The sequence below is a fragment of the Barbatula barbatula genome (assembly GCF_947034865.1).
Source record: "Barbatula barbatula genome assembly, chromosome: 7".
In the NCBI taxonomy this organism is placed as follows: domain Eukaryota; kingdom Metazoa; phylum Chordata; class Actinopteri; order Cypriniformes; family Nemacheilidae; genus Barbatula; species Barbatula barbatula.
Genome location: NC_136770.1, coordinates 11,464,681 through 11,481,540, shown reverse-complemented (window position 1 = coordinate 11,481,540; position 16,860 = coordinate 11,464,681). Strand labels below are relative to the sequence as shown.

The window sequence follows — 16,860 nt, the reverse complement described above, 5'->3', positions numbered from 1 at the left end:
TTTACAGGTGTTGGTGACATGGTTCTTAAATGACAGAGTACTACGGCAAGAATAAAAACGGAAAGATTCTTTGCTGAAGACGAGGGTTTTATGGAACATCCGTCAATAGTTAAGCTGTATTCTTGGTATGGCGGTTTTGGGTCCAGTATGTAACACTTCTGTTTTGTCCGAGTTCAGTAATAAAAATTTTACTCATCGACTATGCATTCCACTATTCGATGGAATTGGTGTCTTTTATGAGGCTTCAAGGATATAGAAAGTTGCGTATCATCAGCATAACAGTGAAAGCTAACTCTGTGTCACTATATTAAATCTCCTTGAGGTAGCATGTATAATGGGAAGAGCATAGGCCCTAAAACGGAGCCCTGTGGTACACTGTACTGGACTAGTGATTTGCGTGACACCTCATTGTTTATTGCTACATAATGGAAACAGTCGGATAATTAAGATCTTAACTAAACCATTTTAAAGCTATTCCCTTAATACCGACATAATTTTCAAGTCTTTGTAGGAGCGTGCTTTGGTCAATGGTGTTGAATGCAGCACTAAGGTATAGCAGCATCAATAAGGATATACAACCTCGGTCAGATGCAAAATCATTTGTAACTGATCGAAGCGGTCTCTGTACTGTGATGTGCTCTAAATCCAGACTGGAAATCTTCATTGATATCATTCCTTTGGAGGATGGAACATAATTGAGTTGAGACTACTTTTTCCTGTAGTCCTTTGTCTGTAGTTAACTAGTTCTCCAGGGCCGAGATGGAGTTTTTTGACAAGCCTTAAATGTATAAGGCACATGTCCTAGTGTCAGAGGATGCTTTAATAATGCTAAAACGAGGATCTATAATTTCTGGGAGTATCTCTTTGAGTAGATTTGTAGGTAGCATGCATGTTGTTGATTTAGATGATCTAATGATTTTAGAAAATAATAGCAATTTCTCCTTAGGGGCGCTGTAGTTAGTTAGTTTGTTCAGCGGGTTTCACTTCTGGTTGCATTTTTTCTCTAATATCTTGGATTTTATTTTTGAAGTAGGTCATAAATTCATCCCTGCTGTGCTGGTATACCAGGGTGTCCACGCGGTAGTAAAAGGTAGTAAAAATAATCTACCACAATTATGGCCCTTTAAAGGTAGTCAAAGGTAACAAACGCAATTTGACTTAGTAGTAAATTTTTCATCACCACCTCAATATATAATGAGTTTCCATTTTTTGCTTAATATTTGTGTCTCCATGTTTTAACTTCATCTAGCCTAGTTAAAAAATATATACGGTGCTAAAAGGACCCTGAGTGAGTAGGAGTTGATAGCAAATAACGTAGAAGTAAACTGTGTAGAGTTCTGTGGTTGATAGGCTATCAGCGACGACAACAACATTTTCCGCCTTTTGCCTCAGTTGATATTTGCCACTTGCTTCCATTTTCTACCAAATTTACAGTGTGAAATGGGGAAATGTAAGTTTTCGCGAACTTGGGTTGATGACCCGTCATTTAAAGACTGGCTTAAGCCCGTCAGGGGGAATGACCGGGAAGCATTTTGCACTTAAAAAAAAACTATAAATGTTACCTGGAACGCCTTTACCGCTATGAAGTCACACAGTGGATCGGACATTCAGCAGCAGCGGTTTCACGTGAGGGGGGAGCAGCTCCCTATTTCGTTGTTTTGCGATGCTAGCTGCACTACACAGGTCGCGGCAAATCATGCTACCAGCACCACCACGACAGCGATAGCCAGACAGCAGACCTTTCCTCAGGGTTGAGGTTCTCTGGTGCCTGAACCCTCATTCATATAATTCGAATCAGGGCATTGGGGAATTGTTCCAAAACATGTTCACTGACTCAGATATAGCCAAAAGTTTCTCATGTGGCAAGGATAAAACTGCGTACTTACATGGATTCGGCATTGCTCCACATTTTAGGAAGCTGCTTTTGAAGGGCTATGGTTAGGATCACTCAAGGCCTAGGGTTAAGGTAAAGACAACTGAAATTCAACTAGCCACTACAAAAAACATAATTCACAATGGCAATACTTAATGATTGTATGATGGGTGCGACAGTGTGATGATAGAGTGTTCACACCAAACGCGGAAAATCGCACTATATGCGTGTTGAACACTTGAACATTTTGAGTTTACTCGCATCATTCGTGCGTGAAATTTGCTTCATTACAGAAGCGAATTCGCGTCATGGGAGGGCTTCTGCTGCTCGCTCACGGCCCTACTAGAGCAAGCTCCTGATTGGTTAAAGCGGCGCGAATCTGAACTTTGGTGAAACTTTGGTGAAAATTTGTACCTTATTCGCACGAATCGTACCGCAAGTAGGTCATCGCGTCTTTCCATTGACTTAACATGCAAATCACTCGCACTTAACGCTTAATTTGCGTTTGGTGTGAACACACCCTTATAGTAAGTAGTAAGTGGTGCTTTGCATACCCCCCATTCCCCCAAAAAAGGGCTGCTGCTTGATTTAGTTTTGGTAGTAAAAATATTTTGGAGGTGGTAAAAAAGGTAGCCACGGTGTTAAATAAACCTAGGTTGTGCTGGTTTTCTTCTATAAGTGATGAAAGGTGGGCAGATCTAGACATTTTTACGGCTTTCCTGTATTTTCTAATACTATCCTTCCATGCTGTACGAAATACCTCTATTTTAGTTGTCTTAAAATTGTGCTACATTTTTCGTGCCGCTTTCTTTAGAGCCTGAGTGTGTTCATTATACAGCGGTGTCGTGCTGCCATTTTTCATCTTTAAGCACAGAGTTACTAGCGTTTCCGAGAAGGTGGCATTCAAATTTTCAATGGTAAAGTCATTTTAATTACTCATGCTAGAGATTTGAGACAATTCAGGCAGATTATCAAGATATGCACATTTGAGAGGAGTTTGATTTGCAACCAAAGGCAAGTGAAGCAAGCATGATAACATCAAGGTTCAAACACCCTATATTTGAGATCGTATAGCAAACGTGTCGAGGCAACCCTCGCATTTTGAATTCTTTGAATATCTGAGGTAATCCAGCCTAACATGTGCCAGGCCCAGAGAGCCAATCTCTGAGTGATTAAAATCATTACATGACTCCGGCCCCGTACCCTCCGCAGTGTCGGCTCGATATGGCTTAGCAGAGGTCTAGAGCATCCACACCCAATGGTGGTGTATATTCGCCCAGAAGAGAGAAGAACGAGGGATAATGCACGTTTTCATGTGTTGCAAAGAGATCTACGGCAGCCTGGTTGAACCTTTGCCATATTGGTCTATTCGTTAACGTGAAGAATTGCCTGAGAGTTAGAAACACCAGCAGAATCTCTAGAAAATGTATATACTTCTCTCTCAGAGCAAGTTCTCATCTCACTGTTCTGCCTTCGAACACCGCCCCAACCCGTGAGAGATGCTTCCGTCGTCACTTCTTTTCTCGACATGACTGTACCCAGAAGGAATCCTGTTCTGAAAAACGGGGCTCTCCAGTGACAGAGAGCGTCGTGCATTCGCATACTCTGCTGCTGGGACAGCTCCCGGGGCGAATGCCCTGTGACGCTGTCCAGTTTTTTAATTCTCTCATTCGCAAAAAGCCCAGTGGAAGCAGTGGAAGTTGATTCCAATAAACCTAGCATACAGAGATACATTTTGAGACACAGTTTCCCCCATTGAAAAGGAGGAACGTTCTGATCCCTGCGTTCTGTAAAAGGGACAGGTGCCCTTCCACACATTTGCTGAATTCCCTCAGAGCTAACAAGGCTGAAAGGATTATTTTTGTATTCAAATGTGGTGAGGGAATATCAAATATTTCCTTTGCGCAATGTGAAAATATGCGTCCTGGAGATCCATTGAGGTGAACCAGTGTCCTTGAAGAATGCTTTTACACAAAGCTTTGAGTGACAGCATTTTGAATGTGTATTTTCTGAGGTGATAGTTGTAGATCCACAAATCATGTGTGGGGCAGAGACCACCTCCTCTTTTGGGCATCACAAAATAACATGAATAAAAGCCAGTGTGACTCTTTCCATGGGAATCACTCCTATATCACTCAATTTGTCATTAGGGAAGATATTTCTTCCTTCCTCTAAAAGTCATTATCCCTGGGCCAATGACATTACCACTCCATTGTACACAGGGGGCTTTACAGCAAAATGAAGTCTGTAACATTGTAAACCCAAGAATGAACTGTGCATGCTTGGGCCAGTTATGCGCCTGAGCAGCCAGTGGGCCTTTCCTGACTTCGCTCACTAGCGCCGTTGAAGTGGAAGGGGTGACTTTTATTTGTTAACGTCTTTTGTGACTTTTTTTGTCACAGTCTGTGCCGAAACTCTGAGTGCTTTTCACAAACCCTTCCTGGTGCGAAACTGATGCCTATGGTCGACCACATCTTGTTGTTCCCCTGCTGGGGAGCCGGCAGTGGCGGGGCTAGAGTTTTTTACATGGGGTGGCCAGGGGTGACCAAGGCTACTTCAGGGCACCCATAGACCATGATCGAAAGTCAGTGTGCAACCCAAACCTGGCATCAAAGGAGAAATTATAATTTACGTAACCTGGTGTTTATATTGTGATTTGGCTCTATAAATTGTAATCTCAAAACACACACACACACACTGCTTACAAACTGGACACTAATGTCACTCTCTTGAATATAAAATCTGGGTTTTTAATAAGTGTTGAACATCCCAAACGTTTTCAGATATAAAGCTTAAGCACCAAGGGCAATGAAATCAAGTGCATAACATAATTTCACATTGTTTAAAAAAACTGTAAAAAAACACAATGCAATTAAACATTAAACAGAAATTGCAGCATTTCACTTGTAAAATATAATTATGGTGCCAATCAGTTTTACAAACCTAGAAATATATTATAGGTATTTTAAACTGCACAATACTACGGTTCTGGTGTTAACTTGCAAACCATTTCACTATCCCCTTCACTTTTCTCTCTGCTGTCAAGAAGTCGCTTAGTCTGATGAACCTCATAGGTCCTCTAAATTTGACTTCAGGATCTGAGCAAAACGCCTCTGCATCTCAGCTGTCAAACACTTTATAAAACATAGCTATTTGGAAGCTATCTTTTATAAAGATATATATCTTATATAAATCTTCTGAGGACAGCTTCCGAAAATCATCCACAGGAGCGATAATAACGAAACGGCAGTGGCGGCTTATTTGCAGGGAGGCGGGACTCACTTACCGCTGCTGTGATTGGTCTGCCATGACTTCCGCCAGAGGCGTTCCCATAGTGAGATACTGAACGGGTGTTAGACGGAGAACAAATCGATTTACACACGCTGTAAATGTGAATTGCAGATTAAATATCTTTTACACATTTTGTATTCTTATAGTGGGGAGACACCAGCAGAATCAGATTTCCAGGTTCTGGAGATTGTTCGTAAGCTGGAGATGTATGGGGTGCGCTTCCACCCCGCAGCTGATCGAGAAGGCACCAAGATCAACCTGTCTGTAGCCCACATGGGTCTGCAGGTCTTTCAGGTACAGGAACGCTATGGGAGACTGTATATTATTGTAACTCTAGTTATTGTTGTGAATGTCAATAACCTTGGTAAAATCGTGTACAACAGCAATATGCTTATTGACTGTTATCTTATAAGTAACCTACTTCCAAGTAATAGAACTCATAAGATAAACATAAAAATTGTGAAGTAGTGTAAATATTAAAGACTGCATTAATATAGAAATTCATTTGTTTGGTCACATTTGTATGTATATCATTTTTTTACAACTGCTTTAAACTTTCATCATCTAATCAAATTTGTTTTATACATTTTATTTGTCACTTCATTTTAGGGCACCACCAAAATCAACACATTCAACTGGTCCAAGATTCGGAAGTTGAGCTTTAAGAGGAAAAGATTTCTAATTAAACTCCACCCAGAAGTCCATGTGGGTATCAAATTGATGTACATTTAACAACCTGTAGCCATTAGGGTTGTCAGGGTACCATAAATATCTGTTACGATAGTATACCAGTATTGTGGTACTTTTAAGTATTATCATAATGCTGTACCATGTTCCTAATCGAAATCTACAAAATAATTCAAATTTCTTTAATAAACAGATGAAAATGAATTATTATACTGTACACTACATTATTTATTTCTTGAAGTATTAACTGTAGTAATTGGATAAACTGCAACAAATACTGTAGTATACTTAATTAACTACGGTAAGACTCAAAGTACACTTGAACATTCCTCACATGGGAACTACATAAAATGCCATTTAAACAGCAGTGTTTATAAAGGGAAATGTCAGGCCTTTTAAATGTGAAACTTATTGTAAAGGTGGCAGTATTTTACTGAGTCAGTTAATATTTCTACCAAATCGTTCAAAACTACTGTTTTATCCAACTAGGAATCAAGTGTCTTGATGAATGACTCACTGAGTCTTTCAAACATGGATTCATTTATGAGAGAAACACAGCAAAAAGGAGGATAGAAGTGCTCAATTGAATGTTAATGCAAAACTGCAGTATTACTTACGGTATTATGATACAACCTTTAGAAATAAAGTACAGTATCGCCGGTAATTTGATGCTTTAGCATCGAGATACTACCGTAGCACCGGTAAACCGTGCAACCCTCTATGTCATACATTTTAAAGACTAAAGAGTGTAGGCTATTAATCAAATGGTTCATATTCAATATTTAATGTAGCTAAAAACAGGCATATGTGTTCCACTTTTCTTACGTTATGATCATAAATATTTCTGCATTTGGTGATGCGCCAAACCTGACTGGATGTTTAAGCGACTGAAGCTGTGGCCTAGTGGTTAGAGCGTTGGGCTTGTGATCAGAAGGATAAAAGCGTCTGCCAAATGAATAAATGTAAATGAAAATGTAAGTCAAGCAGGACTAGGAGTGAGATGTTACCTTTATCTGATGATATAAGCAGATCGTTTGTAATTTTTACAAGCGCAGTTTCAGTACTATGATGCAGTCTAAAGCCTGACTGAAATTTTTCATGTATGTCATTATTTTGTAAGAAAGAGCATAACTGAGTGGACACTACTTTTTCTAGTATTTTTGACAGGTAAGGGAGATGTGAAATAGGTCTATAGTTTCCTAGTTCCTTTGGGTCCAAGTTAGGTTTCTTGATAAGAGGCTTAATGACGGCCATCTTAAAGAATCCTGGGACATGGCCTAGATTAATTGACGAGTTGATAATGTTATAAATGGGCTCAATTGCAAAGGGTTGTAACTCTTTTAATAATTTAGTTGGTATGGGGTCTAATAAGCAAGTTGTAGGTTTAGATGTTGCCATAAGTTAACTGAAATCTTCCTGTTTTATAGGTGAAAAACACTGTAACCTTTTTCTTTTCGATTTTCTATGTAAAAAATTCATTGCTACCAAGGTGCGGCGGGATATCCAGGTCAGAAGATGTCTGTTTATTTGTAAATTTAGCAACTGTGATAAATAAAAACCTTGGATTGTTTTTGTTCATTTCTATCAGGTTACAGAGGTTTTCAGACTTTTCTGCTTTTTGTGCCTTTTTATAACAGTTTGCAATCTCTCCACGCAATTTTAAAGACCTCTAATTGGGTTTGTTTCCATTTGTGCTCCAGTTTACGCGTAAAATTATAATCTTTTGTGAAATTATTTCTTGTAATCGTCTGTTGTTTTCAGTATGGACTAGTCGTTTAAACGGTACAACTCTTACTAGTCGATTAGTCTCGCACATCCCTAGTTTCTGTTAATATTGGGATCAGTCTTTACTTCTTGATTTGACAACCTTTCACTCCACAGGGTCCTCATCAGGATACACTGGAGTTTCTGATGGCCAGTCGGGATCAGTGTAAGATCTTCTGGAAGAACTGTGTGGAGCATCATTCATTTTTCCGTCTGCTAGATCAGCCTCAACCTAAATCGAAAGCCATTTTCTTTAACAGAGGGTCTTCGTTTAGATACAGGTGTCTGCATTTGTTTGTATGGTCTTATATATATTACAATGCAATTTTGAGTTGTATTAAAACATTGTGTGAATGTGTCAGTGGGAGGACGCAAAAACAGCTGGTCGAGTATGTGAGGGACAGTGGGCTGAAAAGAACTCCCTACCAGAGGTGAGTAAATTATCTCTTTATAACTATATCTAGATTTGACTAGATTTGTTTCATGTATTGGGCTTTGCTTTGTGTGCCCATCTCTAATTGTTACTGATTATGCTGTTTGTAACAGGAGGAACAGTAACATTTGCATGTCAGCTCATTCTTTGGCTTCTGATGTTCCAAAACAGGTTAGTAAAGTCTTAATCCAAAGATCAATCACATAATCAGTGCTGTACAGCCAATAACAGAAGAATAACTGGCAGTTTTTTCCTTCCTTCCTTAACCTTCAATACAGAATCTGTCTTTCAACGACAGTTTGAGGGCCCCTTTGTCCTCTGCCACCGCCTCCTTCAACTCCTTGCATTCCCCCAGCTCACCCATGCGAACGGAGACCCCACACCAGCTCCAGCATCTCCAGCAGACACTGCAGCCTGCCAGAGCCCCCAGTCCCATGAAGGACACCATCAAGACCAACTCTCAATCCACCTACGCCTTCCCAGGTGCCACTCATATCCAGGCGGCAGGAGACTGCAGCCCCTTGTTTGTGTGTGTAGAGAGTAGTTCCTCTAGTGCACGGCCCTCCCAAAATGGCAATGATGATAGCATGCGGGTAGGGTTGGGTGGTTTATGTGGAGTGGGATGTGGGGTCAAAAAGGGTTTTCTCACACCTGAGGCTTTTGAGGCGGAGTTGATGCGTTCCGGACATATGTCATACCAGATCCCAGTGGTCTGCACTCAGCTGCATGTTAGCGAGGAGTACATAGATGATGATCCAGCTGAAATGTCATTTTACGCTGGTGGGGCAGAGGCCTACTGTTATAGGTTCGATGAAGAGAATGCTGAGAAATTTGAATTTAGTCATGAAAACCCTGTGCAGATTACCACTTATGCTCTTGACCTTGAGGACCTTAATGGCAACTCAAATGCATTCTCAGAGAGTGCCTTTGGCCGTTCTGAGACAAGTTCGCTGGTCAACAACCGCTCTGTGTGTAGCTCACTGGATAACCTTCCGCTGGGTTCTGCCGGTGACTCATTCTCACTCGGCTTTGGAGGACCCGACTCCTCCTCCTTGCAACTGCCGGGCTCAGCGAACCTCTCTGAGGCAAGCTCAATGGTTAACTTCCCAGCTTATTCGGTACGCTCAGAAGACAGTTCGGCCATGCAATTTAATGATCTGGTTGAGCAGTTGGAACAACTCAGCTATCCTCCCACAGCCACAGAAGGGTCTGCCAATGGCAGCTCTGAGTCTGAATCTGATTGGGGGTCAGACAGTGGTCTGCCTCCAGATCAGAATCTCTTCTTTAGCAACCCACTGTTGGGTGGATCAGAGGTGGATAGGTTTTTGCTGGAGTGCCACAATCTCAGGGCTCTAGGCCTTGGGGACCACCAGGCTCCACCCAACTAAAAATGTAGCACACTCACCCCCATTAACCTGGGTACTTATCCTTACGGCAACAGAATGGATTATTGGTTTTAATGTAGAACATAACCAAGCACTTAACTATCCACCTCACAATTACATAATCAGTTCTAATAGTTTTTTAGCTCTTCCTGTCAGTGCTTTAATCTACCACTTTTCTCAGAAAATGTATCTTAATTATACATAACCCTACCTTACCTGGTCTCTTTTGAATAACTTTGGTGTTTATGTATGTTTTTACTGGTTTTCAATCACGTGTGCTGCGGCAGCTTCTTAAAGGGAAGTGGTGTGTTTTGTAGATCAAATAACTTTATTTAGTTGTTATATTGTGAATTAAGGTAGGCTGGACAAATTTAGGCAAATCTCATGCTTGGACTTATTGAAGGGGGAAATTAAATGGCTGTGTCACCTAAAATAATTATATCCTTAACACTCCTAAACCTAAAACCTAAAGTAAATTAAACTCTGAATTTAGTAGCAGATATTCAGTACACCATACAATAGGGTAAACAAGTGCAAATAATTGCCATTTAAGAGAGGAAGACATACATTTGACTAGCATAAACCTTCATAGAATGATGTATTTTACATGTATGATGGTACATACTGTATATGCACAGTATATTTCAGTGTTGGTGAGTAATACTCAGGGCTTTGATAAAATAATGTTGGATGCCTTGGATGTAATACAGAAATTAGCCAAAGTTACACTACGTCTTTTTTGTTGTTATTTTAGGATCATGCACAGTGTATACGTAAATAAGCTCTTTATGTACTTTCAGTGTGTGGATAGCATGAGGAACTATAAACAAGGACAGTTCTAAACAAGTCTTAGTGAGCTGTTTCTTTTATTTTAAAACTAAATCCAGCATTAATAAAGTGTTTTTATAACATGATTCAGGTACTATAAATCAGTTTCCTGTAATGTTTTAGAACTGCAAAATTGTATTTGGTGCACTTTGATGGTTTCCTTCTGATACACGTGTTAATATCTTAATCTTTTATTGGTGCGTCAAAGATTAACATTTGTTTGCCTGCAATTGCCTCAATTGCCTAATGCATTTAAACATATGCCCCTTCGAATAATGCAAAGCTTTACAATGCACAGTGCCCTAATATACAGTTTCATCAGATGCACATGCACCTGACCCCCAGTTAACGTCTGGAGTGAAAAGCATTGACTGTCTGCCTAAAGTACATTTGAGTTTTGTGAGCTCAATATGAGGCATATGCAAATCATTTTGGCCTTTATCTTGATGCTCAAAATCCTACTATCTTTTTATAAATCATATTCTTTTTAAAACAAACTAAGGTGAATTATTGTTGAAAACAAAATATTATTGTTGTAACCAGACGACTTCATACTCATTGTCATTTTGAGAGAACTAAATATAGCCCATATATTTGTATCCTGTTGGTTTTAAACTGCTGGAGCTCTCTCTCTACTCTCACAAGCAAGGGCTGGCCTGGGCTGCTCTTAAACTCTGCTCTAGGCACTATTTGGCCATTCACCCATTGATGCTTCTTCCCTCATCATGGACACTGCTGGATTTCTACACATTTTTCCCCTCCTGATCTAACCCATTGTCAATGTCAAGTTAGTCTGTATTGTGCTGTACTTATAATGTAAGGCTTGGGAATTCTTCAAAAAAATCTGCATATTTTGAAGTCATCATATAGTGCTCAGTTCAGTAGTTAGATATTCTAATATGAGAATACATTAAAATATGAACATCACAGTTATACATTTTTTAAAGTACATTATTGATCTGTTAACTAGTATTTAATGTCAAAATATTTGGGGTAATGAAAGTTATCCTAACATTTTGTCATATTGTAAAGTGACCTACAGTCTGATGTTAAACTGAGGCACCTTTAATTAAACAAAACTTGCAAAGCCTACCACAAATGCCTGCACTGATAGAAACTGAATATTCAGCCAACAGCATTATGAGTATTCATAGTCTAGCTCTAGTCTAGGCTGAAATCTTTTTTCATATAAAGTGTTCTGTGTGGTCAAAGGGATGTTTTAGTCTAAATTTCACAAATTGTATTTCTATGAACTCTTCAGTGCAAGGTTCCAATAATTAGAATTCTAATAATAATAATAGTTATAATATTATTATAAAATAACAGCCAAATAGATATTTTTTCTTTCAGAACAAAGGAATAGTATATCTTATTGTTCCATGTATTCCAATTAATCAGACTGACACTCTATCAGTGTTTTTACTTCACCCAGTCTCTAAAGATCATGGATCACACGAAGCACTTCAAGTACATTTTAAAGCAATTCTTTAATATTATTCATAACAAATTTTAATATACTTTTCACTTTTGTACTTTTCCAGAGACACAAGTTTTGTAATAAAGATCATTTTTTAGTTAGTATTAACTACTACTAATGTGTTTACATACACACTTGAAGTAGTGGCACAAACTATTTCTTTTAATGGTTTTAAAGTTTTTTCTTTTAAAAGTTTAGTATGAAAATGTATACATTAAAGTTCTGTGTAGCTTTCATGATTATACAGTGATGGTATTAAATGAACATATTATTTGCAAATATAAGGTCTTTAATGTGAAAAAAGTGTGCGTGTGTGTTTCCTACTTTTCCCTTGAAATAATATAATGATATTTTCTACACTTTATAAATGTTTAAGTGCAGCAAATACATTTAAGAATAAGGCATTTAAATGAATTATGCTCCTTTACAAAAATGTTCTTATTCAAATCTCTTGGACCTTTAGTTCCACTTAACACATTTGACCATTTAAATCCATTTCATAAACAAGGAATGAATTCTCTGCTCATGTTAATGTATGACCATAACCTAACCTACTTTAGTATATTATTTATTTAAATCTAATACAGTTTTTAAACTGACTAAATGCTTTATGTGTGACCTCAATGAATTTGTAAGTATTTGTGGTTTCTAGTTTTATTTTGTTTGGTAATACAGTATAGTAATGCCTTATACAACATACATTCTATCTTCTTACTATATGATTATGTCCTTATCAGACAATTTTGTGACAGCGTTGGCTGTAGTATTTTATGTTTATAATTAATACCTCGGGGGTAGCTCAGGGCAGATGCTGCGTGTTAGACTTAATGTCACTTTAGTACTTAACAAACACTGCAATACAGTCATTTCTAGATTAAAGAGTTAGGTTAAAAACTAGCAATTGGAATTTAGTTTTTTTGCTGTGATGAAGCCAAGTGGAAACTACGAGTCTGTTTGTTGAGTTATAGTTTCACATTCACTTCTTATGCTACATTCCACAGCCTCGTTCTAATGTAGAGCACTGCCTCTATGTTTGTTCAAGCTGTCAGCCAGGCTACAGAAACTCTGCCCCCTTTCTCCTGTATCATCCTCCCTGGGAAACTGGTTAAACTGTAAAATCCTCGGCAGGAAATTATTTCCGGGTTGTAAAGCAACCTTTTTCTTCTGGTGTTCATTTCCTTGTTTATTCCCAGCCTCTGCATTCTTGTTTTCCTCCATGAGCTGCTCCACTCTAAAGAAAAAAACAATTATTTTGTTAATACGTGTCCCTCTCTCTGTTGTACTATTTAAAGAAATAGTTTTGTGCACTCGGGGCCTTCTTTGCAGAGCTGTAAAATAATGACAAGTGGGAACAGCTGTGTGCCCAGGTGCATTATCTCTGTATTATTTAGGGCAGCACAAAAGCGTTACGGAACTAGTATTTAAATATTTCGAATGTTTGAATTATTAGTGCTTTAAATCCTCTGTTTGTTCTGCTATTCAGAACAGATTTACACCCTTGCTTTGAAAAAAAAACTGTTGTTTGTAGACATTTTGGTTGAATGTTGCAAAAACATAACTTGTCGTATTTAACCCTGCAGAGCATTTTCACTACTTCACTACTTGTTTATTATGGCCAAAAGAATTTAGAAGTAACTATTATTTTGCAATATCTATTGAAGTTAAAAAATAATGCTGTAGTCAATGTAATCTTTAATTTAGTTTAGTTTGCTTTTCTGTCTTTAGGCAATGAATAATACTCAAAATATGAGAGTTTTTAATTATTGTGGCTCTTGTCAAACTTGTCTTTAACCAGATACTGGCACTGAAGTACGTTACTATCATATGTGTATCTAAAATGCAATATCAAGAATCATGATTATTGTAAAAACCGGTATATTGTGAGACTTTAGCATGTGTGTACAGTTTAACCCATAATTTTACTCTTTGCTTTCACCTTATAGATTCTGCTATTGATAGCCCACAGCTGTCCAAGGGCCCACTGTGCCTGTCGCCCTCCTTCCAGATGTCCACCCTCAGTCTTCCCGGACAGGCACCCTCACCCCTGCAGAGCCCCATCCTGAATGATGTGGCCACTGCCACACTAGAGGAAGAGGAAGAGGGCAAAAGGAAGGTATACAGATCGCATGCCAACCTGCTCAGGCTTGAATCAGGGTTTATAACAGGGCAACAGATAAAACTTGTTAGACTTGCTTGAAGTGAATGATGGACTTGCTGGCTTTAAAGAGCTTTTTTTGGCTCTCTGCTAACTTTGGTGTGCACAGCTGACTGTTTAAATCTCTTGTCTTCAATGTTAAATATTCCTTAAAATGTATTTGAAATATTACCTTGACTAAATGCATTCATTCCTTTTTCTTCATCAATCTGGTCTTTTGTGCTAGTAAAAGTAGTCATACAATGAAAGTCTTGTTTTGTTTTCTTGCCCACCCAGATTTATTGTTTGGCCTTGAGATTTACAGACGCGGACAAAATTGTTGATACCCTTGTTAAATATGAGCAAAGAAGGCTGTGAAAATATATCTGCATAATTTCATAAAAAAATCTACAAAATTCCAACATTTAATTAGAAAGCAATTAGAAGTGTGGTGAATATCACATTTGAAAAATTTATTTTCTCTAATATACCCTGGCCACAATTATTGCTACCCCTATAAATCCTTAGCATGAAATATCAAGTATATATTCCCATTGATATTTACATTTTCTTAGCACACCAAGGTGACTGTTGCCGAGTTATTACTTGTTTTACAAGAAAATAAATATGAAGTTACTCAAGGCCCATCTGCTTGGCATAGGCCAATTGATAATACTCTAAGCCATGAGTGAAACGAACCAACTCCCATGTCTCTACGATGTTCCTATGCATAGATATTGCTATTGCTGAAGTATTGCTAGGCTAACCCATTTGGTTGCTATGGACGTGGCTTAGCATCTGGCAATTGATGAAGCTCTAAGCCATGAGTGAAACGAACCAACTCCCATGTCTCTACGATGTTCCAATGCATAGATATTGCTATTGCTAAAGTGTTGCTAGGCTAACCTATTTGGTTGCTATGGGCGTAGCTTAGCTTAGAGCAACATCAATTGCCAGATGCTATGAGTGAAACTAACTAACTCCCATGTCTCTATGATGGTCCTTTGCATAGATATTGCTATTGCTAAAGTGTTGCTAGGCTAACATGTTTGGTTGATATGGGCGTGGCTTAGCATCTGCCAATTGATTATTCTTTAAGACATGATTATAAGGAAACGACCCCCTGTGTCTCTACAATGTTTCTATTCAGAGATATTGGTTTTGCTAAATGGTTGCTAGGCAGACATGTTTTGTTGCTTTCGGCATGGCTACGAAGCTTAATGAAGCTCCTGGTATACTGATTGGTTGCCTGACTAAAATGAGCCCAACCACATGTCTCTACAACACTGTGCTGCAAAGATATCCATATGGACCTTTTATCATGGAAGTCTATGGGATCGGTTGCTAGGTTGCTGTAAATGGTTGCTGTAGGCATAAGCTTCATAGCTTAATGATGATCCTGTGACATTGATTGGTTTTCTGAGATAAATGAGCTCAACCCCTGGTCTCTAAGTGGTTGTACTGGGAAGATATTCAACACTGGACGTTTTGCGCTTTATGTGGGAATGTTTCCTGTCAATGGGGAATTTTGGGGGCTCTTACTCCCCAGGGGTACAACTCACAACCCATTGTGATGTAGGTTCTTATAGAGCCTGATAGCCTATTCAAATGTGGTAACCCGTATGTTTCTACGATATCCTCGCTTGGAGCTGCACACCGTAAAATATTGCTGCAATGTTAAATCAATGTGACTTTTCTGGTGCTTTTCTGCCTCCTTACCGAACACTCCCCACCCGATCGCTTCCGAAAGTCATAGCACACCATTCCTCAATGGGCCACTCGATTCGAGCCCTCATTCATGGGTCTAATGCGGGGAATATAAATCTGTATCTATTTTTTAATGGCAGTCAAAGGGCCCATTATAAGTATAGAGACGCCCCAGGGGTACAACTTACACCCCATTGTGATGTAAGGTTCTTACAGAGCCCTCAGTTATGGGTCTACAACAAAAGCTGCGGGACAAGTTACGCGCCAAATATTTGGCAGAACAAGAATAATAATTATTATAATAATGAATATGAGGCAATAGTAATAGTGAGCTTTTTTCAAAAGCGTCACTTGTAATTTGAGAGGCCAAAGACTTTTCTAGGATTACACATGGAGAATTGCAGAAATCAGTTGAATTTTGGGGTCAGAAAAAATCCAGCTAAATCACCACAAGTTGTTTGGGACACTGTTTAAGAAACAAATCTTCTGCTTTAATGCATAAACAGAATCTACTAGTTTAACATACTGGAACCTCAACCAGGACAGGTTTTTATGGCCATATGAAATGAAAAAAAAGTTTTTTGGCAGCAAGAACAGAAGAAGGGTTTGTGTCCCAATGTCCACAGTTAAAGGGGTGGTTCAACAGTGTTCCATGCATTCTGATTTCTTTTAAATGTTAACCGTGCTGGTTTCTCATGCTTGAAATGATCAACTTGTCAAAAACAAGTTGGGCGTATGACGTAGTATTTCTGTGCTCCGTACTCTCCTCCAAGGTTTATATAGGTTTTGGGAAGTTTTTTCGAACATGAAATTCTGTTACATAACAACAGTTCTCCCGGAATAGCACGCCCACATGTCAACCCGTGAGGGAGAGAGAAAGAGCACTTGCAAACATCATCATGCGATAGAATTGAGAGAACAATTTGCTTTGTTTGTTTGCGATGTTCAGCTGTGTTTGTGTGTTCACTGCATTTCGGTGAGGAATGTTATATAAACGGTGGATATTACGCTAGATTTGGAGATCGTTTGAAACTGAAAAAATGAAACAGTCCCAGACCTAAAAGATGCAAGACATGAACTGCATGCACTAAGTGAATGCGGAGTCAAACGTCTGTGTTTTGTTGGCAATCTACGCTTAAGTGCATAAGGTAAACAACACAAATTTATAGTAAATCAACAGTATAGCTTTCCTGTAGCTCAGTTGTTACAGCATATGGCACTAGCAACGCCAAGGTCATGGGTTCGATCACAGGGATTGCACATACTGTACTTATAAAACAA

At 38.8% G+C, this 16,860-nt stretch overlaps 1 protein-coding gene across 8 annotated transcripts in view; it reads left to right on the top strand.

Annotated features, from left to right (window-relative positions):
- The window catches only part of farp2 (FERM, RhoGEF and pleckstrin domain protein 2), a 91,746-nt gene that overhangs the window by 21,247 nt on the left and 53,639 nt on the right, over positions 1-16,860 (top strand). For all 8 annotated transcript variants that reach the window (XR_013786876.1, XM_079459864.1, XM_079459860.1 and 5 more), the window contains exons 8-14: positions 5,311-5,458; positions 5,774-5,869; positions 7,733-7,896; positions 7,978-8,046; positions 8,162-8,219; positions 8,327-8,531; positions 13,682-13,851. Coding sequence is in view for 7 of the 8 variants with exons in the window: in XM_079459864.1 (XP_079315990.1) it covers positions 5,311-5,458; positions 5,774-5,869; positions 7,733-7,896; positions 7,978-8,046; positions 8,162-8,219; positions 8,327-8,531; positions 13,682-13,851 (910 nt within the window). In the remaining variant the exon portion in view is untranslated. The remainder of the gene's footprint in view (positions 1-5,310; positions 5,459-5,773; positions 5,870-7,732; positions 7,897-7,977; positions 8,047-8,161; positions 8,220-8,326; positions 8,532-13,681; positions 13,852-16,860) is intronic.